The following is a 21,170-nucleotide window of genomic DNA, read 5'->3' as shown; positions in this document are numbered from 1 at the left end:
CATGAGAAGAGTTGACTCATTGGAAAAGACCCTGATGCTGGGAGGGATTGGGGGCAGGAGAAGGGGACGACAGAGGATGAGATGGTTGGATGGCATCACCTACTTGATGGGCATGAGTTTGAGTAAACTCCGGGAGTTTGTGATGGACAGGGAGGCCTGGCGTGCTGCGATTCATGGGGTCGCAGAGTCAGACATGACTGAGTAACTGAACTGAACTGAACTGATGATGATCAGGTTTGTTAGATCTTAGTTCTAAAATTGGCGTTTGTCGTTTACTGTTTTTGGTCTTTTGTTGTACAGCTTTTTTAATTGTAAAAACTTTTCTTTTTTAACTTTTAGCCACACTACATAACATGTGAGATCTTAGTTTCCTGATCAACCAGGGATCAAACATATGCCCCATGCACTGGAAGATGGAGTCTTAACCACTGGGCCACTAGGCCAGTCCGTGGGAAGACTTGAATGTAACTTCTTGAATGTAACTTCCTCATTATGAATTCAGCTTTTCTGGTCATGTTAATTCTGCTGTTTTTCTCCAGCGCTAATGTCAGGTGTGCTGTTGCATTTTCAAGTTTCCTTGGAATCTTACCTGAGTTTCTTCTGTTTCCTTCTTAGCATGATGTCTCTTTATTCCCATCTTGTGTGTTCTTAGTCACTTAGTCGTGTCTGACTCTGTGACCCCATGAACTGTAGCCTACCCGGCTCCTCTGCCCCTGGGGATTCTCCAGGCAAGAATGTCAGAATGGGTTGCCTTGCCCTCCTCCAGGGGATCTTCCCAACCCAGGGGTTGAACCCAGGTCTCCTGCACTGCACGCAGATTCTTTACCGTCTGAGCCACCAGGGAAGCCCATCTTACTTGGTTCTTACAGGCGGTGTCTTTCAATAACTAAAAAGTGAGCAAAGTCGCTCAGTCGTGTCTGACTCTTTGTGACCCCATGGACTGTGGCCCACCAGGCTTCTCCGTCCAGCTAAGGATGTGTCCAAATCAGTGCTCTTTTTCATATTATTTTACTTCTTGGAGTAAATCGTTGCCAGTGCCAGTCCTGTCTCTACTTACTGTGAAGTTTTACTGATTAGGATTGTAGCCTCTGAATGGGTATAGAAGAACTACCTCTGGATGGGGAAGGGATCGTGGCTGTCAGGGCTCACCCAGTGTGGAGCTGGCTGCCTGCTTCCTGATTGCTGCAAACCCAGGAACCCTGGGCTGGGGGTGGAGAGAGGTGAAGGGCTGCACCCTCTTCCCACGCACTTCCTGGCAGCTGTGCTCTCACCCTTCAGAGGTAGGTGGGGCTGCGGTTGGCCATTGAACTGTGTCTCTCTCTTCCTTCACACTAGTTAGTGGAACTTTCTCCCAGATTTTAGTAATATACTGTCTGAAGTAGGCTCTGCTTTCTGTCTTTTTTTGTGTGTGTCTTTCTAGGTGTTTTAAATGGGATTTAAAAATTCATGTCAGGTCGCCTGGTTCCCCCTTAAGCTAGATTTTTTTTTTTTCATCCTATCTTTCATTTATTTTTAAAAAAATATTAAGGAGCTTTCTAGGTGAGTCAGTGGTAAAGAATCTGCCTGCCAGTGCAGGAGACGCAGGTTCAATCCCTGGGTCAAGAAGATCCCTTGGAGTAGGAAATGGCAACGCACTCCGTATCCTTGCCTGGAAAACTCCATGGACAGAGGAGCCTGGCAGGCTGTAGTCCCTGGTGTCACAGAGTCAGAAACAGCTGAGTGACTGAGCACAGTCCTTTTTATCGGCACCAGGATCTCTTCCAGGTAGTCATTGTTTCCCTGGAATCACTAACAGGAACTTCAGTCTGTTATCAACATTGGGCAGCCTTTTATCAACATACCTAACTCACCTTAACCCAGGGGGAAGGTTGACTCCTGCCAGGTGCGTTCCTCATGATTATCCTGAGTTCAGAATAGAAAGTTTTCTTCTAGACGCACTTGGTTATTCTAAGACTACAGAGCCAAAACTGGTTAGAAAGCTTAACTTTTAAAATGCTTACCTTCTTAGTCTTTTAATTCAGGGAAGGGGTTTAAACAACAGAAATGTGTGCTGTCAGAGCTCTGGAGGCTGGGGGACCGAGACCCAGGTGTCGGTGGGTGGTTTCTTCTGAGGCCTGTTGCCTGGCTTGCAGGTGGTCTCCCTCTTGCTGCCTCTTCACACGACTTTCTTTGCGCACCCGCATCCCTGGTGTGTCTTCCTCTTCTTATGAGGACATTAGTCATAATGGGCTAGAACTCCACCTTCCTGGTCTCATTTTAACATGATCACCTTTTTTTTTCTTTCTCATTTTTATTGCGGTGTAATTGACAAATAAAATTGTCAGATGTTTAAAATACACAACTGTGATGATCTAATATATATAATGTAAACACTGTGAATGGATACCCTCTAAGAAATCCATCACTTAACTTTCAATTATTTTTGGTGAGAATATTTATTGTCTTTTAATTAAAAAAATCTTTTAATCACATTTATTTGCATGCTGCTGTATTTTTGGTTTTTGTTTTTAGCTTCTTTTGTCTGCCTTATCTCAAATATACTACATTTCATTCTTTTAAAGTTTAGCCCCTATTTTCTTTTTTGCTAGTCCTACTTCTTTTATTTTTTGCCTATTTTTGGTCTTTTTTGGTCTAGTCCTTCCTTATTCCTTCACTTTAATTTTATTTCTTACTGCCTTAATTTTTTCATGTCTGTTTTCTTAAGTCAGATTTCCCCTCCTCTGGCCTCTCTTCCCCCCATGGTTTGATTTTCTGAAGGCTGTAAGGATGTGTGGCCCTCTGAGAGTGGCAGTATTGTAGGCCGTGTCATTCAGCAGATGGGGAGACCTGCCTCTCCTCCGTCCAGTGTTTTCTGGATCAGTGTTCTGTCTTGACCCCTGAAATGATGACTTGGGGGTATAGTGACACGTGAACTTTAGAGTGACTTTTGGACAGTACATACCACCTGTGTGAGAATCTGACTGTTCTGAAATGTATGATCTGTAACGTGTGTTTGGTCACTCGGTGGAAAGACCGTGGCCTGCAGGGTCAGACAGACGGACGTCATGGCTCTTCTGTGGAAGAGCTACATGACCCTGAGCTGTCCTCGGGGTTCTGATGTGCAGAGGTTGATATTGCACCGTGGGACGGCTTCCCTCCTTCCGGCCCAGGTTTCTCCTGTGGCTCAAACCCTCAGGGGTTCTTCTGTCCACCCCTCTGGTGAGGCTTCTGCAGACCTCCTTCATCTGCAGGGGCTTGAGGGGAGCAGCCAGGAGGTAGTCTCCAACCTTGTGCCAGCTCTCACAGCTGTCTAACAGATCGCCTTTTGATTCTAGAAAGGCGGTCAGCACTTTGAAACGACTGGGGCCCAAGTCACCCTTTGTGTGTCAGAGCAGAGCTGTTAGGACTGCTTTCTGGAGACATCTTGCCTGTACTTTGTTACACCTTCCTGTGGCTAACCATCCCTTAGTTTTCAAAATGAGTTGCAACCCTTTCCTCTTGGTTAATTGTAAAGCAAAAAAAAAAAAATTCTTCTTGGTTATGTAGTAGGCTAATTGAGGGCTTCCTGGTGGCTTGGTGATAAAGAATTCACCTGCCAATGCAGGAGATGTGGGTTTGATCCCTGTATTGAGAAGATCCCCTAGAGAAGGAAATGGCAACCCACTCCAGTATTCTTGCCTAGAGAATTCCCAAGGACAGAGGAGCCTGACGGGCTACAGTCCTGCGGTTGCAAAGAGTCAGACATAACTTAGTGACTAACCAATAACGAGTAGTTGAATTTGAGTTTCTCGGGAGATTTTCACTTCGTTAAAAAATCTTCACTTCTTATCAAACACTTAGATATAAAATGTCACCTTCCTGGAGGTAGCCTAAAGTCTGTCTCTAGTTTTACAGAACCTTTTTGAATTTTTTTGTGAGATTAGGGGCTGCTGAATACTTTATTCAAAAGTTAGCCAATGGGGCAGGGAAACTGAAGCTGGGTAAAAAGGAGCAGAGACTGAGCCCCCCCCCCCCCTTTCTCCCATCCCAATCCCTTCTTCTCGCTTGGACACACTCAGTGGCTCCCTGGAGACCAGGTGGATCATGACTGCCTTAGTGCTCCACAGAGTCAGAGTAGCCCAGTAGAGCTCCCGACGAAGTCCTCACTACTTGGGTCACTTGTGAGATTCCATTTATGCTTTTTTTTCTTGGACTGTGATTATGGTTTTGATTATGATATTTTATAAAAAGATCTAGGGGTGCTGTTTGTAACACCACCCACTTGAGAGATTGCCTTTCTGAACACATGTGGGAGAGATAGCATGTATGGTATTAGGAGGGTGGTGTTCCTCCATGGACGCTCTGGACCTTGTAGCTACTTAGGCTCCCTTTTCTGCTGAGCACATAGGAAGCTCAGTGTCAAGACTGTGGCCACCTTGAGGGAACGGCTAGTGCATGACAGTGTGTAGTTTGGGGTACTAACTTTACCCCAGCCTTTTCTTCTTAAAATTGTTTTCCATTTGTCTTCATTTCCTTATCCATCTGTTTACTTCTCTTCTGACATGTAATATCCTTATTAGCCCCATCATTCTTTTTAGAAGAAGTTGGTGTATTAATTAGCAAATACATAAGAACTGTCCTAAATACTTTAAGAAACCGTCCTCTTGATGGATTCTTAACCACTCTGGTCTGAGCTGTAGGCTGGGCTGTTGAAGAAGTCACCTGGCTGCTCGTGCCCTATCCCATCCATCTCCTTCCTGCAGAGTCGACCCGGCCGCGCAGGGTAGACGCACGCCTCTCTGAGCAAATGCCTCCATTTCTAGACCCTCTAGACCTTTCCCATGGTTCCCCTTCTGCACTTCTGCAGCTCTGGTTCTGCCACTCTGCCGCCCGCCACCCCCCGGCCTTGTCATTTCTGTGAATCTGAAGCCCTCTTCCCACCCCTTCATCTCTGTCTGCTCTGAGTCAGTTTCCTCTGTGAAAGCAGGGCGGACCACTTCCTGGGTGCTGCTGCTGCTCCTGCTGCATGTGTTGGGTCACGCTGACTGGGCTGCTCACCCACAGGGGCCTTTGTGCAGATTAGAACAAGGTACTGCGTAGGACTTCCTACTACTGGAAACCCATCTGATGGATGAATGAGTCCAGGCTGTTTACCCTGTGAGGGGCGCCCTGAGTGTGGGGGGTGGGGGATGCCTGCCTGTGCAGTTGTGCTCAGTGGCCCCGTGTTGTAACTGGTGGGAACTGTCCATATCCCCAGCACCGTCAGTCTGGCCAGGGCAGGCCCTCAACACCTGTTTGCTAAGCTAAAGGAAGAACAAACGTGTGAATTCACACCATGCTCTTGTCTGAAAAATAGCAGGGAAAGCACACTTGACAAGGCTTTTGCACTGAATGTTATGAATATATTATAATGCTGAGATGTATTCCACCTCCCCCCCCCTCCCCCAATCTCAGTATTTCTGAAATGACAGACACCTTAGTCAGTGGACTGTGGTAGGTGAGGACACAGCCCCTGGAGCTGGACTGCTTGGGCCTGAATCCCAGGGCTACTTACACACTTATTTGTGAGATTCTGGGCATTTTACTTAACCTTTTTGTGCCTCGGTTTTAACAGTAGTTTATTCCTCTACTTCCTGGGGTTGTAGTGAGAGTGCAATGGATTAATATATGTGCAGTGCTTAGAATATCACCAGGCACATAATAAATAGTAAGAGATATGAGTAATAGCTGTTAGCAGTACCATTAAAGGCTACATAGACACTTACTATGTTGCTGTTTCCTTTTAACCCTGAAAAGGTGTCTTAATCCATGGAGCCCAGCTCACATGGATAAGCATCCTGTGTCAGCAGCTGCGGACTGGCCCCATTCTGTGTGCTGAGGTGGAACACCCTCTCTTGCCTGCACCAGTTTTCTGCTTTGCTGCAAGAGAACATGCACAGTACACTGACAGGAAACCAGCAGGCTTTGTTTGTTCTTCTTAATATAGCAAAAGAGAAAGAGGGGAAAACCAGATAAGGCTCATTTTAGAATGTAACTTCTCCAAAGCTTAGATTGGTAATCTTAGCTGTGTAAAACTATCAACCAAAGAAAATTATATTTGAGAAGGTGATTATTTATCCATTAATTCATTCACTGCACTAAGCAGCGTTTTGGATTTTAGTTCCCTGACCAGGGATTGAACTCAGGCTCTTGGCAGTGAGAGCCTGGAGTCTTACCCTGTGGACCACTGGGGAATTCCCTGAAAAAGTTCTTCTAATGTAAAGTGTTTGTCTGATTGCAGGGCAACCTTCCTTAGATGGTTTTCAAGGAAACTGGGCTACGAAGTGGCAAAGGTAATGACTGTTCTGGGGTCTAGCTCCCCATCTGATGCCTCCTGGTGTCCTCAAGTTAGACAGTAGATGGATGTCTCTCCCCAAATAGTCGTGGATTCCCCTGGTCGTCACTGTTCACTTGTGGCTGGCTGCAAGACCATGTCAGGGATGCAGTGGCTCTTCTCTGAATTGCTTAGGACTTTTCCTCCTATCTCATGCTCGCTTGAGAAACAACAGCCGTATAGGAAGCTGTGCATGACTCCTGCTCACCGCCACACCCTGTTGAACTCTCCTTCACGTTAAGCAAGATCTGACTAATGCATTCTTTGGAGATGCTCTGCCTGTTTTCATCATGAGACTAAATGGTTTTTTCCCAGATCACACTACTGTAATTGAGTTTACCCTCCACTTTGAGAAATATCCTTACCTACCAGAGAGCACTGCAGAGACTCCCACGGCATTGGAGTACACTGATTTGGAGTTTTGGTACCTTTTCCTTAGTTGAACAGTATATGAGTAAACAATTTAGTGAAGTCTCTCAGTCATGTCTGACTCTTTGAGACCCCATAGACTGTAGTCTACCAGGTCTCTCTGTCCATGGGATTTTCCAAGCAATAGTACTGGAGTGGGTTGCCATTTCCTTCTCCAACGGATCTTCCCGACCCAGGGATTGAACCTGGGTGTCCTGCATTGTAGACAGACGCTTTACCGTCTGAGCCACCAGGGAAGAATCCAAACAATATAGGGATGATCAGAAACTTCATCTTTTTAAATTCGATTTATCTAAACCCTGAGCTTGATATTTCTGTGTAGAACTGGTCAGCTTTAGCCCGTCAGAGGGTGTGTTTAATGATCAGTTCCCAGAAAGAGTATCTACATGAGGAACTTTCTCTAACAGGCCTTCTTCTGAACCTTCAGGATTCATTTACCTTCAGGTTGCAGAAATGATAGGCAGGCAGCTGTTCTTACTCTCCATCCCCTAGAAGATGGAGGAGCAGACGGCGGGAATGTGTTCATCTTGACTCAGGTTGGTTAGCAGAGACTCTCGCTGATCTGAGTCCAGTACAATGGGTTTGGTGCACTGAACTTGCTGAGTTGGCTCCTCTCCATGTCTTCATTCAGCCTGAAAGTCATGGCCAGTTTCCTTATCCAGGGGGTGGGGCATTTCTCAGAATATGAAAGAAAGCAGCCAGTGACTGCTCTGGCCCGCTTGTAGGCTTACAAGACCAGCTATTGCCACAAAGGGAGAAGCTTCCTGTTTACCAGCCGGCATGAGACAAAGTGGTGGTGCTTCCTGGCTGTGTGGGACTTGGCACGCGGGCCACATTCTGTCCATCAGGATGGCAGGGCTGAATGCCTGCTCTGTGCTCAGCCCTTGCCCCTGTGGCCCCGGTCCTGGATGCAGGCCACCCTCCGGAGGGCACTTTTGCTTGGGCTCCAGAACTGGCCCTGGCCTTCTGAAAGGGAAGGCGGCCTTGCCTCCTTGCTGGCTTCCTCCTTAGCTTTCCCTTCCCCATGGGGCCCAGTCCAGGCAGAGCCCTTGGCACGAACCTGAATCTCACCATAAATTCACATCTTTTGTTCCTAAGTCTCTAGGAAGCAGGATGCCAATGCCTCTGGGGAAACAGGTCTTTTTCGCCGGAGTGGCAGCTAGTGGGAGCTGCGCCATTGTGTACTACCTGGTCCAGAGTAAGTATCCGATGAAGTGCCCACGGCAAGGCCGCATCCTGGTTCTCTTGGCCCCTTCCTCCATCGAAGGAAATACTTCAGATGCTTTCAGCAGATTAGAGAAAGAAGGAAAGGGCTATTCTGAGCAGCCAGTACACCACTCCATTGGCTATAGCTTCCTTCTCACCCTATAAGCCCAGTTTTCCCAGGAGCCACAAGAACAAATAAAAGAAACAGGATTCATTTGCATAAGAAGCCTTGATAAAGCAAGATGGGCTTTCACCCCTGTGCACACGCAGGGGATCCATCAAGACTTCTGAGATTATGTAAAGAACAAAGGAAAGGGGACTACCAGATGGTTCCCAGGTGTGGAAAACTGGCTTTCTCCAGTGTCCTTAGCCTGTTCACCCTGCCATTCTCTGCTGTTCATTTAGTGGAGGACAGGACACCTTGAGCTGGGGACTGGGGCAGAAGCAGAAGTTAAAAGCAGAGTCGAGGCTGGCAAAATCCTGACAGATCTGGCTTTCAGCCCCACTGCTCCTAAATTTGAATATGTAAAGATAGGCCACGATTCTTGTGAGCAGCCGAGACATTTAAGGGCATTTCAGTGCTACTAGTTGCGAAGCAGCAGTAGTTTTTTCTCGACTGACTTTCTTTGAAGATTTTTTATGCCTGCCCAGCTTGGCTCCTCACCCTGTTACTTCCTGCCATGACATGAGCATCACCCACAGCCAGGCAGATAGCTTCAGCCCCCTCCACCCTTTCTTCCCCAGCTTCCTTCAGGGCTGACCCAGAGGTCTCTCGGTCTAGAGGTGGCCAGAGATGAGCATTCCCAGGGATAATTCATACTGGAATAGCTCAGCACCACTGTCCCTCTGCCAGAGCAATGGAGGCAGAACATGACAGGAATGAATCCAGTTTCAAGTTGAGGGCCTGGCAGCCTTTCCTTCTGAGGGAGCTGGGGTCAGCTAATAGTGACAGTACAGTGGGCTCTGCCATCAACTGCCTGGGTTGAATCCCAACTCCCAACTCTGGCCTAGCTGTGTGACCTTACTGGGGAGTCTGTCTTCTTCCTGGGCGTGAGTTATCTATGTGATGAGGGGTAATATTCAGGGCCTACGTGTGAGGTTGTTGTAAAAATTAAATCAATCTCACAACTTGTGGGATACAAAGAAATTGCTCAGGGAAGGTGGTCTGGATGCCACCTCTGCTCCTCCGCTTATCATGGCTGGGACCTTGCTCGCGCCTGCAGCCCTCTCCTGGGAGGCCATCCTGGAAGGGCATTCTCCTTGACCTCTCCAGGCTCAAGCCGCCTTTCCCGTCCGTTACAGTGATCTGACCCACAACCTTTCTTGTTGCCGCACTGACAACCATACTTGAGAAGCTTAGCTTCCTTTGGTCTCTCCCTGGGGAGGCTTGTCGTACCTGATGCTTTCAGAGAAGTGCTTCCTGGAGTTCCCAGTAGCCTTTGGGCCAAGGATACCTGAGGCTGAGAGCAGTTTATCTACATGAAATGTTGGCATAAATCTGTAAACTTGACAAGTTAGCCTTTTCATGTCCTATTACTTGGCCTAAGGGTTTTGTTTCTGGTGGTTCAGTCTGTTTATATTTTGCTGGTTTATCAGGACCTTCCTCTTAGAGGAAGGAGTAATGTTCAGAAATCAAGGTAGATTCTAGCCCTAACTCTGCTTCAGATTAGCCGTGTCACTGAGCAAGTCATGAAATCACGGGACATAAATAGAAAGTTAGAGAAGGTCTGATCAGACGCCTTACGTGAAGAGAGGCAGTGAATGAGGTGAGGAAATAAGAAATGAAGAAATTGACACAGAAAGATCAAATACCTTGCTCAAGGTCACCTGCCACACCCCTACAGATGCTTATTTCCTATGTTTTGGTTTTGGAGTCTCTAAAATGGACAGATTAGATAGACCTTAATAATAATTCTATTAATTTCATGTTTGTTTCTGTTTTCCATGTTGTACGTGAATTGTGTCGTCTAACTTTCTACACGTTCAATAAAGGAAATAAATGTAACCCCTCTCTTTTACACTTAGAAACTTTTTCCAGAGCTTCCTATTACCAGCTGGCTCTGGAGCAGCTGCACAGCCACCCTGAGGCACTGGAAGCTCTGGGCACTCCTCTCAACGTTCACTACCTAAAGCTCACTGACAAGTACAACTTCGTGGACATCGCCGATGCAAAGGTAACCTGCTCCCCCTGCGAACTGTCGGCTGGGTGCCCACTGGGTTGAGGAGGGGCTGCTGTAATCTGGAAAGGGTCTTGGAACAAGCTGGAGAAACAGGTGTGAGATGGGAAAATCCACTATGTAAAACTGCCACTGGGTGTTACTTAGCACCTTTAAAAAAAAAAAAAAAAAAGCATTGTGGATTAATTAACTTTTACATAAGTTTTCTTCCTTTCCGGGGAATTGATGTGGCAAGGAAAAGCCTGTTTGTGCTCAGGTCGCCATCTTGAACTGAAGGTTGTCGAGAAATGATCAGTGGTGGTATGCCAGTATTTCAATTCTGAACTTGAAATATACCTACAGCTAATTGGTGCTCATTCAAATCTAAAAACTCTTTAAAGTCTAGTTTTAAATGTAAAAGCTTCCATGCAATGCCAGTCCATTTTTTCAGCTATATCTCACTTTTATAGTTCAACTGATAAAACTCAACTGAATATAAAAAGCATTTTTTCCCCTTCTGTCTAATATGTTAGAGGAATGATTCTAAGTTGTGTGGGGAATACAGAGAAGACTTTGAGGGAGTTCATAGCTGGGAGAATGGGCTGAGTGAGGCAATGAAAGGGCTGTGACATCATCTTGTGAGGTGTGCATTTGATTCTGCGACAAGCAGAAGGCCTGGAGTATTTGGAGGATAAGAGTGAGCTGATCTAACCTAGTTTATTTTTGTTTTTGTTGTTTTATTAACAGAAACAGTTCTATTGGAATTCTCCCCCTAACTACAAAAGCAATTTGTGCTCAAGTATTCTGCTAAAAGTAGTCAGTGGTTTAAAAAAACTTTTGACATCTAGTTGATTTTATATTAATTAGTACAGTTTGTTGGCATAAACTGTTCATAGTTTTCTCCTATGATTCTGTATCTATACTAAGAGTTGTGGCTCATCCTTTTTCTTTTTTTTTTTCTCTTTCATTTCTTATTTGGGTCCACTCCTATTTTCTTGAGTCTGGCTAGAGGTTTGTTGATTTTATCTTTTCTATTGTTTTTTTTAAAATCTGTTAATTTCCTCTGATTTTTATTATTTCCTTTCACTGACTTTGGGCTTTGTTCTTTTTCTAACTCCTTTATGGTCCAGATCAGAGTATGGACCAATTTGCTACTAATAGTTAAACAAACAGTGGACTTTTTTGTTTTTCTATTATGAAAAGTTTCAAGTATATGGAAACGATGAAAGAATTTATGCTCTGGAGCCCATATAGCTGCTACCTGGATTCTCAGTGTGCTTTATCCCATACCTATTTGCCTACCTCTGTTTGTTCATGAACCTATCTTATTATTTCAAATATCCATACACTTAACCTTTAAATTCATAAGCTGTATATCATTAACTAGTTTATAGTTGTTTTTTTTTTTGACATAAAATTTACCCTCTGTGATCTATGTCTCCTATCTGATGAATTTTAACAAATGCATCCCTCTATGCAACTCAATCAAGCCCCTACCTAGATATTATAGACTGTTACTATCACCTGAGTGTGGCCTCATGCTCTTCTCACGTTATAGCTATCTCTGAGAGAACAGCGTTGTATCCACTTATGTCTCTTTATACCTCCCAGCTGAAGATCCCTGTCTCTGGACCAAAGTCAGAGGGCCATCTCTATGTCAGCTCATCCAGAGATGCCCCCTTTAAGAGGTATGATGGGAAAGTGGGTGGGGAGCAGGAGGAGAACCTTCTTCTGGAAACAATCTTGATTTCCTTTTTCAACTGCAGTTGTATGAGTGCGGCACCAAGAATTAGTTTCACAGCCAGGACGACATGCATGCCAGTGCTTTTGCTCTTAGCTCAGTCCGGACATTTTATCCAATGCAAATTATTGAATCGTCCTCTCCTCATGTTACTGAATTTGAGGAGCTTTACAGTTGGTGTGGTCTAGGTCTGCCGTGCTGTGTCACAGTTTCCAACACTGCTGCCTCTGTCGTTACAAGTGAATAAAAGCCTGGGTTCCTCTTCCAGAGTTATTCATCACATTCTTTATGTAAGCTCTCCCTCCACCCCCATTAATTGGCTTTTCTTGTCTGGTTGCCAGGAGCTAAGTCACTCACTTCCCCCACGGGAAGCCTCTCTCTGAGATGTTTGCTCTTTAGCCAGGATATGTTTTAATTCCTGGGGACAAAAGGAGCAGGCAGTCCCTGCCTGGCCTCGCTGACCCCTGAGCCTGGGATTAGAGGAGGAGCTGAAGGTCGAGGGGAATTAGGAAACCAGGAATGAGGTGCTCCTTCTCTGATGCCAGCCATTCATTGTGAAACTTGCCTTGATGGCGATTTAAATAAAGATAGCCTGGAATAAAAGGTTAAAACATTGCTAACATAATATAGTTTTAAAAATTTAAGACATTCCAAACAACTGTTTATTTCCTCTTAAACCATGTCTTTTGCCTCAGTGTTTTGTTGATGAGAGACTATACTTTTCGTTTTTCTCAGGTGGAACCTTCAGGAGGTCTTCTTAGAGCTCAAGGACGGTCAGCAGATTCCCCTGTTCAAGCCCAGCAGGGACAACGACGAGGTGAAAAAGGAGTGAAAATGATCAGCTCCCTCTGCTCCTGGCCTCGCTGCTCACCATGTGCCCCCCAGGGCTGCAGGTGCGGCCATATGGTGATCTCTGTGTCATTTTAATTTAACCACAGTGAACCCTACTGAAGTTTTTAGTTTAATCAGAAACTTACTAAAATTTATAATAATTTGAAAGTTCTCTGTATAGAAGCAAAGTATAGAATTAAAGGAATCAGTATTAATAATGTTGATTTCTCATCTCTCACCAACCCACCCCGCCAAAAAAAAAAGTTTTCACTGAGGTTTTCTAGCACTGACAAGGTTTTTAATTGTTAACATCAGAATGCCAAGGGAGACAGACAAGCACTTCTATCTGGTTGCTCGATCCTAAATTTATGTTAAGTAGCTTGTTGGTCACTCTCAAGTACTTAGAATCTTTTTTCTTCATTGTTTTATTTTCTTGTTTTAGTCACCAACTGTCTGCCTAATTGAAGATTCACAAAATAACTACTTTAATCCAAACATTTCAAAAGCTTAAAACAACCACATTTTAGAGAATCTTACCTGTAGGTTTTATTAGTCTTGCAGGGGGACAAGATCTTCTGAGCACCAGAGCCTGCAAAACCCAGAAATCTGCCACTTTTGCTTTGGAAAGGCCAATTTAACCCCCTCAGTGTTATTAACCTTAATGAAGTTATAATCAAGGATGTTCATCAGCTCTTTCCCTGCCCTCTTAATATTCATTGAAGGGAAACTTCAAAAAGGTTATGCTTAAATATGCTGGTAGGGTATGAGGCCTTTCATCATTGTTCTGTAGTTTGTTATTTCTGTTCTACAGTTTGTTTCTTTAAAAAATACTCTGACTAGAATATTAAGTGGAGAAGTCTTTCCCCTGAGCGCACTTTTTCCAGTGTGTTCGTTGATAAATATTACAATCTGTGGAGTCTTTTTTGCGCTGCTCTATTCTTTTAACAATTATGTGCTGTTCTGTTAACAGCTTTTACTTCCTTTCAGTGTTTGCTGGATTTTTTTCTTGCTGTGGCCAAACCCTAGAAAACCCAAGTGGATCATCTGTTCTGAAGGAAAAGCAAGTAACAATTTTTGTGTAAAATTTGGATTAAGAGGCTTTCCTCTAGTATTACGTAGTGAAAAGGTCCTTCATTTCTATTTGAAAGTCACCATCTTGGGTACTTTTTTCCAGTTAAGCATATTGAGTGTATTTACTTCTTAATGCCTTCATGGCTGATTCTGAACAGGCCAGAATGCAGTCACTGTAGTAGACATTGTCCATTCTTTTCTTGAATTGGTGCAGCCCACTACTTCTTGTGTATCCAGCAATCACTGTGCCTCAGCCATGGTCTCCCAGGAATGACCTTGAAGAAATCTTGGATAATATACATCATCATCAGAGGCAAAGGTGACTTTTTACCATCTGAGCAAATGCTCCAAGCCACCACTGGAGAAAGGGCTTCACTAGCATTGTAAGAATAATCAACTTATGAAAACAGCAGACAAGCAATCACAGCCCACAAATGGCAGGAGGACTCCCAGTCCTGCATTTACTAAATAAGATGCTGCCTGGTGTCCACTCACAGCAGTTCCAAGCAGTGGTGCGAAAGTAATGTAGTAGGAGAGAGAGACCAGTTAGAAGGAATCCAAGAGGCCAGTTGAGTCACCCCTCCCTCTTGGTGGACTGGTGACTCTATGGGCCTTGAGGTCTAAGATTTCAGATATGATGGAGACTGCCTTATAGACAGAAAGAACATGAAAAAAGGTCTCAGCAGGGAAAGTGTGAGCTCTGCTCCAGAAAGATGATCTGCCCTTTGGCCAGTTAGCTGAAGATACAGTAAAAGCAAGCTCTGGACAGGTAAGGTGGCCAGTGTTAGCAATTTACATGCAGCTTATAGCCATCAGATTTTGGAGTAAGTATATGATTCTACTGTTAGGCTATGGACTCTGGCGTTTTCAGCTTGTCCATATTAAAGACATGAATAGATATGAATAAATACCTATCGGTTACCAGTCTTACAGGTGAGGCAGTGTTCCTACTGCTTGTTTGGAGGCTTGGCCAAAGGAGCCCTGATGATGGTGGCAGGGTATTAAGGAGGTGGTGAGAGGGTGAGGGAAAACCTCCAGGCTCCACCCACAGGAAGACTCGACTCTTCAGGAACCCGTTCAGTTAAAAGTCCTGTCAGGAATATGTAAAGAGAAGCTGACGTTTTATGATCCAGGGTTCAAAAGTGGGAGATGAAAATGTTAGAAACATGTCTCAGACAGGGGTATGTATCATAGACCACATGTGGCACATTAAACACCTTTCATTATTAAATAATGATCCTCCAAGGCAGAAGTTATTTTTCTGCCACCACGTAACCATTATACTTTTAAATTTGGCTACCATGTGTCAGTTACCTTGCAGTCTTAATATGAAGGTAATTTTTTACTTACAAATTTTTTTTATAAAATAAGAAACTATAAAACTATGGGCTTCCCTGATAGCTCAGTTGGTAAAGAATCCATCTCCAATTCAGGACACCCAGGTTTGATTCCTGGGTTGGAAAGCTCCCCTGGAGAAGGGAAAGGCTACCCACTCCAGTATTCTGGCCTGGAGAATTCCATGGACTTGGGTTCGCAAAGAGTTGGACATGACTGAGTGACTTTCACGAAACTATAGGCCAATCTCTGTGACTGTAGCAAAATTCTAAAGAAAATGTTAGCAAACTGAGTCTAGTGACATACAGTAAGTGGTATATTGTATTTCTCACAAAGTATTTTGGTGCCTCCCTCGCAGTGCCCTTCTCTATGGGGAGACTATACTTCCCTGCCAGCCCTCGGTTCACCACGTCTTCTTTTTCTCTCTTCCTTAAAATCAGTAATGTCCCAGATGGCAGCTATTCCCAGGACCTGGGTGCTAGAATATAGATGATCCAAAATGAGACAGGTAGCCTGAATGAGAAGTAAACCCTTCTAAGTCCTTACAACTGGGGACATTTTCACTCCAGCTTAACTGGACTTCCAACAGTGACTGAGAGGTCTATTTCAGAAATGGAAGGGTGGTTTCATATTAGGAGAACCACTAGTATAGTTCATCACATTAATAAAAAGCTAAGAAGGAAAGTATATATACTAATTTTAAAAGATACAAAAAGGCATTTGACTAAAATTAAGTATTCATATTAAAAATGAGAATTAATGGATAATTCTTAAGGGGTGTGTGTGTGTATACATTATATTCTCAAAGCCAACATCTTAATTGGGAAACTGGTAGAGGTTTTTTACAAGATAAGGGTGCATTATATTGACTATTATTTAACACTGTATTGTATCTAGTACAATTAGATATTTTTTAAAAGGCCTAAAACATGAGAAAGAGTAATGCGGTTACTGTTTACATAGATGATTTTATATATCTGCAAAACCCAAGGCAATCCACGGATCAGTACTGTGTATTTAGTAAATTATAAAACCAATATTCTTCACATAAATAATAATCAAAAGAAATAAGGGAGAGCAGTGTTTAGAATCGCAAAAACTACTTAGGAAAAAAACTTAGCAAGAAATCTGCAAAACTTAGATGTGCTAAAAGACACTCCCTGAGGTCCAAATGCAGAACTGAACAAAAGAAAAGACATGGTGTTCTTGGATGGCAAGATTCCTCACCATAAAGATGTCAGTTCTCCCTGACATCTTTATTAATTAAGTAGCTTGTCTAACTTTTAAAAGTCCCTAATATTTTTATTGGTGACTTTTAAAAGTTAGATAAGCTAATTAATTATAAATTCATTTGGAAGGAAACATAAGCAAAGATGGCCAGGAAATCCCTGCAAAGGAAGAGCAAGGAGGGAAGGTAGTCTCACATCCATTCAAACATATCTGTAAATACTGATGGTGTGCTGGCACATGAAGAGACAATGCAATGGAAACCTGGTTATGACAAAGCAGCTCTAAGGCAGAGACGGGGAGGAAGATGTTTGAAAAATGATGTTGGAACAACCTTATAGCCATACACAGAAAAGATGAAATGGAATCTACTGCTCATACAAATTCTAATTGGAACAAAGATCTAAATATAAAAATGAAACCATCTAGGCACTAGCAAAAAACCATGGGTGAATTCTTTTATAACCCACAAGTGGAGAAACTTACCTAACCATGATTCATTGTAAAATAAGGGAAATTGACTATATAAAAACAAATTGCTGCATGTCTAAAAATACCAAAAGCAAAGCAAAAAGCAAATGATAAATGGGAAAATATTTACAGTTTAAATTACAAAAATTTAATATCTCTGAGCTCTACAGTGAAAGTTGAGAAAACAGTAAACCCATGGGAAAAATAGGCAAAAGATACTACAAATTCGCAGAAAAGAAATTCAGGTGACTCAAACATTTAAAAAAATGGTCAGCCTCACTATTAAAAAGACTACAAATTCAAATTATAGGAAAATACCATTTTTCTTCTAGCAAATGGGCAATGATCCTCAAATCTGAGAAACTTTTCTCAAAAGACTGTGGGTAAACAGGCATATTTAAATTGCTGGTTTGAAGACAAAAATGCAACACCACCTGTAGAAGGACATTTGATGCTATCTACAATAATGTCATGTACACTTACCATTATATGCAGCAGTCCCACTGCACTAAGATTCTATCCCAAAGATATGCCGGCAAAAAAATACAAAATGCCACCTTTGTACAGATTATTTAATGCAACATTGCTTGTAACAGGAAAAAACTGTAAACAACCTGAGTGTAACCCAACTATCCATCAAGAGAGAGTGGGTTAAATCAGTTTGGGGATTTCCTTATAACTGAGGAGTCTGTACTTGTGAAAAGGAATTTTACATAGGCATGTTTATGTATATATTAGCTTTTACTTTCAAAAAGAAACAATGGAAGAATAAAGTCAGTAGCAGTAGTTACCTTTGGGGAAGTAAACAGCAAGAGGATCTTAGCAGGAAACAGGGATGGAAGCTATAATTTCCACAACGTACCTTGTCTTACAGTTGAGACTTTGAAACCATGCTATTTTGTTTTTACATAATTAAAAAATAAAACTGCAAAGAAAAAAAATCTTTAAAATACTTTTGAAATATTTCTTCTCTATATGACTCATTTGTTAAAATATTTTTAGTGACTTTCTGCCTTAACATCCTTAGTAGGATATATTCTCCTGGCAAAAAGAAATCCCAAGAAATTTTAAACTACGACTGGTCTAGTGTTACTGTGTGTGTGTGCGCACACGCTCACACTCATTCACTGGAGACTTCCTCCTTTCCACAAACCTGGCTTTTGTAATCTGAGGTGAATTTACTAATTTTCTCAGACCTAAAATACACTGAACCACTGTCAAGTCTTAAGAAGCAAAACCCCCTAGGAGGGACAAGATAGAGACCTTTTCCCTGTTCTTCCCATTAAGCATAGCTAAAACCCAGGATACTTATCAAAGCAACAGAAACAACCTGAAAAATGAAAAGGCAGCAGACTGGCTAAGGACTTTGGACCCAAACAGTAACACAGCAATGAGTTCCTGTGTTTTCTTTTACCTCATTTTTCCCAGACTAGGTGCTGGTAAAACCAGCAGCCTCAAAACACTGATGGCAGAGATAACTAAAGCCAAGAAAAGCTGGCTTTCTCAAGCCAAAGAAGTTCCACACAGTAATTGCCAGATACCATGGATAAAAACAGGGCCCCAGCCTTCTCCTGTCAGCTGAGGCCGGGTGGAGAGCCTAGACTTTCTTCCTTACTCAGCTCTCTTGAGGCTGCCCCTGGTCCTCTGCAGGGGTGGTGGCAGAGAAGGCTCAGTGCGGAGCTAGGCAGTGGGGAGCTAGGACTCCATCCCTGCCAAGGATATCCTCTCACCATCCCTGTGGCATCAGTGGATGCCACACAGGGAGCCAGCCCACCCTTCTACACCTACCAGCCATTCTCATAGTGTCAATGAGGCCCGTGTTCTTCAGACAGTAAACAGGTACCCTTAACCCCTGCCAGGGTGTCAAAGGAGGCCAAGTGGTGAACCTGGATCTTCACCCTACAACTGGCAGCAGTGAAGAGGCAGCATACGTACCCCCACTTTGCCCACCAGCATGGTGTCAGAGAAGATGTGCTAAAACAGAAGATTTAAACAACATCCACAGCCTTTTAACATAAAACCAAGTGTCCAGTATACAAGAGAAAATTGTATTTTTGTATACCAAGAACCAGGAAAATCTCAACTTAAGGAAAGGATCAGGAAATTACAAATTACCCAATCTGAACCAAGAGAAAATAGTCCAAAAATAGTACATGTGAGTCTGTAATAAAAAAAATCCAGCATTCATGTCACTGGAATCCCAGGAGAGAAGATAAGGGTGGGGCTGAAAAAGCATTTGAAAGAATTAATGGCTGACAAGTTTCCAAATGTGGCAAAAGACATAAACCTATACCTTTAAGAAACTGGGTGAAACCCAAACAACGTAAACCTAAAGAAATCTATGATAAGACAAACTTCTGAAAAATACAGGTGAAGAAAAAGTCCTGAGAGCAGCAAGACAGAAATACCACCTTACCTACCCTGGGAAGTAATCCAGGTGAGAGATGTCTCCTCAGAAACCGTGGAGGACAAGAAACGGCACAGAACTAAAAGAACTGTCAACTCCGAATTCTGTATCTGATACAATTATTCTTCAGGAATGAAGGAAAAATAAAGACATTCCAGATGATGGAAAGCAAAAACAATCTGCTGACTAGGCCTACCTTAATAGAGTGACTAAGGGAAGTTCTTGAAATAGAAAGGAAATGCTTAAAAAAAAAAAGTCTTAGAACATCAGGAAGGAAGAACGATAGAGCAAAAATATGGGTAAATATGATAAACTGTCCATCTATTGTGTTTTCTCAATTGTTTGATAGTGGAAACAAAACAGATAGCATTGATATAATACTTTACCCAAACTGGTAAAATGTTGATACCAACCCATTTTTGTTGAGATTGAACAGTTATGTATATAAATTGTGGTTATAGGAAACTACATGTGATAAAAGGGCATCTACATGAATGTCAGCCCCCTGGTTTTGCTATTTCACTACAGCTGTATGTGTCTGTACTATCTTGCCAACTCCCTGTAAGTCTCAAATTATTTCAAAATGCAAAGTTTTTAAAGATGTAGGATGAGGACATAGAATATGCTGCTTTGAAGGGGGCACAGATGATGGATAATCCTTCCCTCCAGAGGGATTTCCACTCTCTGAGGATTAAACATATCTCTTCCTAAGAATCTTGGTTTTTTTTCTTCTAGGTATATTTCTCTCACAATTTGTTAGAAAGCTGGTCACTTTATAATATTGGAGAAAACTAACATGATACTAATTTTCATGAAAACCCATTACAGTATATCAACAGTAAGAACATTTTTATGTAAAAAGTCATACTGTTGCTGGTAACATATTTAGTAAAAATAGTTTTAGTAGATAAAAATTCACTTATTTTAATAAAAACTGTAAGAAGGAATGCAAAGTACTAAGATTCTTCTGTCATGTAAAATAAACTGCTCCCCAAAGGACTGCGTCAATATTGGTTTGAAATAGGAAAATCTCCTGTTTAAAATATGTTTAGATGACAATAGCCCGGGGGTTGGCAGACTTATTCGGAAAGGGGCCAGACAGTATCTATTTTAGGTTGATTAGGCCTTAGGATGTCTGTTGCAGCGACTCAACCCTGCAAATTTTCCTGTGAAAGCAGCTGCAGACAAATGTAAATGAATGGGCTGTGTTCCAAGAAAGCTTCATTTATCAAACACGCCACAGGGCATAAGGCGCCAACCTCTGTACCAGCCTAGTCTCAGGATACTTATACTCCATTTATTAAAAAATGATCCATCCACAATCTAGCTACACTGAAATAATTTTTAGATATCATTATTTTGTGAACATTATCTAAGATGTAGCCAGAAGTAGACTCCACTGAAGTAAAAGCCCTAGAAAGCACAGTGATTCTATCCTGGTTCTGTCGGCAGCTGTAAGATCTCAGGCAATCACATATTTTGAGATTCTATCACTTCATCTCCACTTTGAGAGAATTAGAGGAGGGAGTGTTATTCATTCCTAATTTTGGTACTATGTCGGCAGAACTCCTTCCAGTCTTACCAACAAAACTTTAAATGAAGAGTTTCAGAAGAAAGGTACACTCCTTTTTACTTGAATAATTTATAATGTAGGTCTGATTAAGCACAATGAGCTAAAACTTAGCATTGGAGGATTAGGAGTATCAAAAACCAAAACTGAAAAATTTAATGAGTATCCAAAACAATAGCATCAAATTACAGCATACGCAGGAATAAAGTTAGCAAAGGATGTACAAAGGTCTCTACACTGAAAAATATTAAACAATGTTGAGAAGAATTTAAGTGAAATAAGTAGGAATACACACTATATTGTTTTTTTCTAGGTCCTTTACATTTTTGAACAACCTTAGAAGGAATTGAAAGTCCTGTTGTACTTGACATCAGGACTTAAAAAGTTCTGACAAA

The 21,170-nt window shown here is 42.5% G+C and overlaps 1 protein-coding gene across 13 annotated transcripts in view; it reads left to right on the top strand.

Moving 5' to 3' along the window:
• Nucleotides 1-12,912, top strand: part of COA1 (cytochrome c oxidase assembly factor 1) — an 85,191-nt gene extending 72,279 nt beyond the window's left edge. For 6 of the 13 annotated variants that reach the window (XM_070467042.1, XM_070466999.1, XM_070467081.1 and 3 more), the window contains 4 exons: nucleotides 7,859-7,958; nucleotides 9,992-10,140; nucleotides 11,734-11,810; nucleotides 12,599-12,912. In XM_070467042.1, coding sequence (XP_070323143.1) covers nucleotides 7,874-7,958; nucleotides 9,992-10,140; nucleotides 11,734-11,810; nucleotides 12,599-12,695 — 408 coding nt within the window. In that variant the 5' untranslated portion in view covers nucleotides 7,859-7,873 and the 3' untranslated portion in view covers nucleotides 12,696-12,912. Of the gene's footprint in view, nucleotides 1-5,028; nucleotides 5,048-6,238; nucleotides 6,291-7,191; nucleotides 7,297-7,858; nucleotides 7,959-9,991; nucleotides 10,141-11,733; nucleotides 11,811-12,598 lie in introns of those variants that run through there. The other 7 variants (XM_070467021.1, XM_070467004.1, XM_070467066.1 and 4 more) reach the window with 3 other exon arrangements.
• Nucleotides 12,913-21,170: the final 8,258 nt, after the last annotated feature.

This window comes from Odocoileus virginianus, chromosome 1 (assembly GCF_023699985.2).
Source record: "Odocoileus virginianus isolate 20LAN1187 ecotype Illinois chromosome 1, Ovbor_1.2, whole genome shotgun sequence".
Lineage (NCBI taxonomy): Eukaryota > Metazoa > Chordata > Mammalia > Artiodactyla > Cervidae > Odocoileus > Odocoileus virginianus.
Note: the sequence above shows the minus strand (reverse complement) of the source record. Positions and strands in the feature narration are given on the sequence as shown.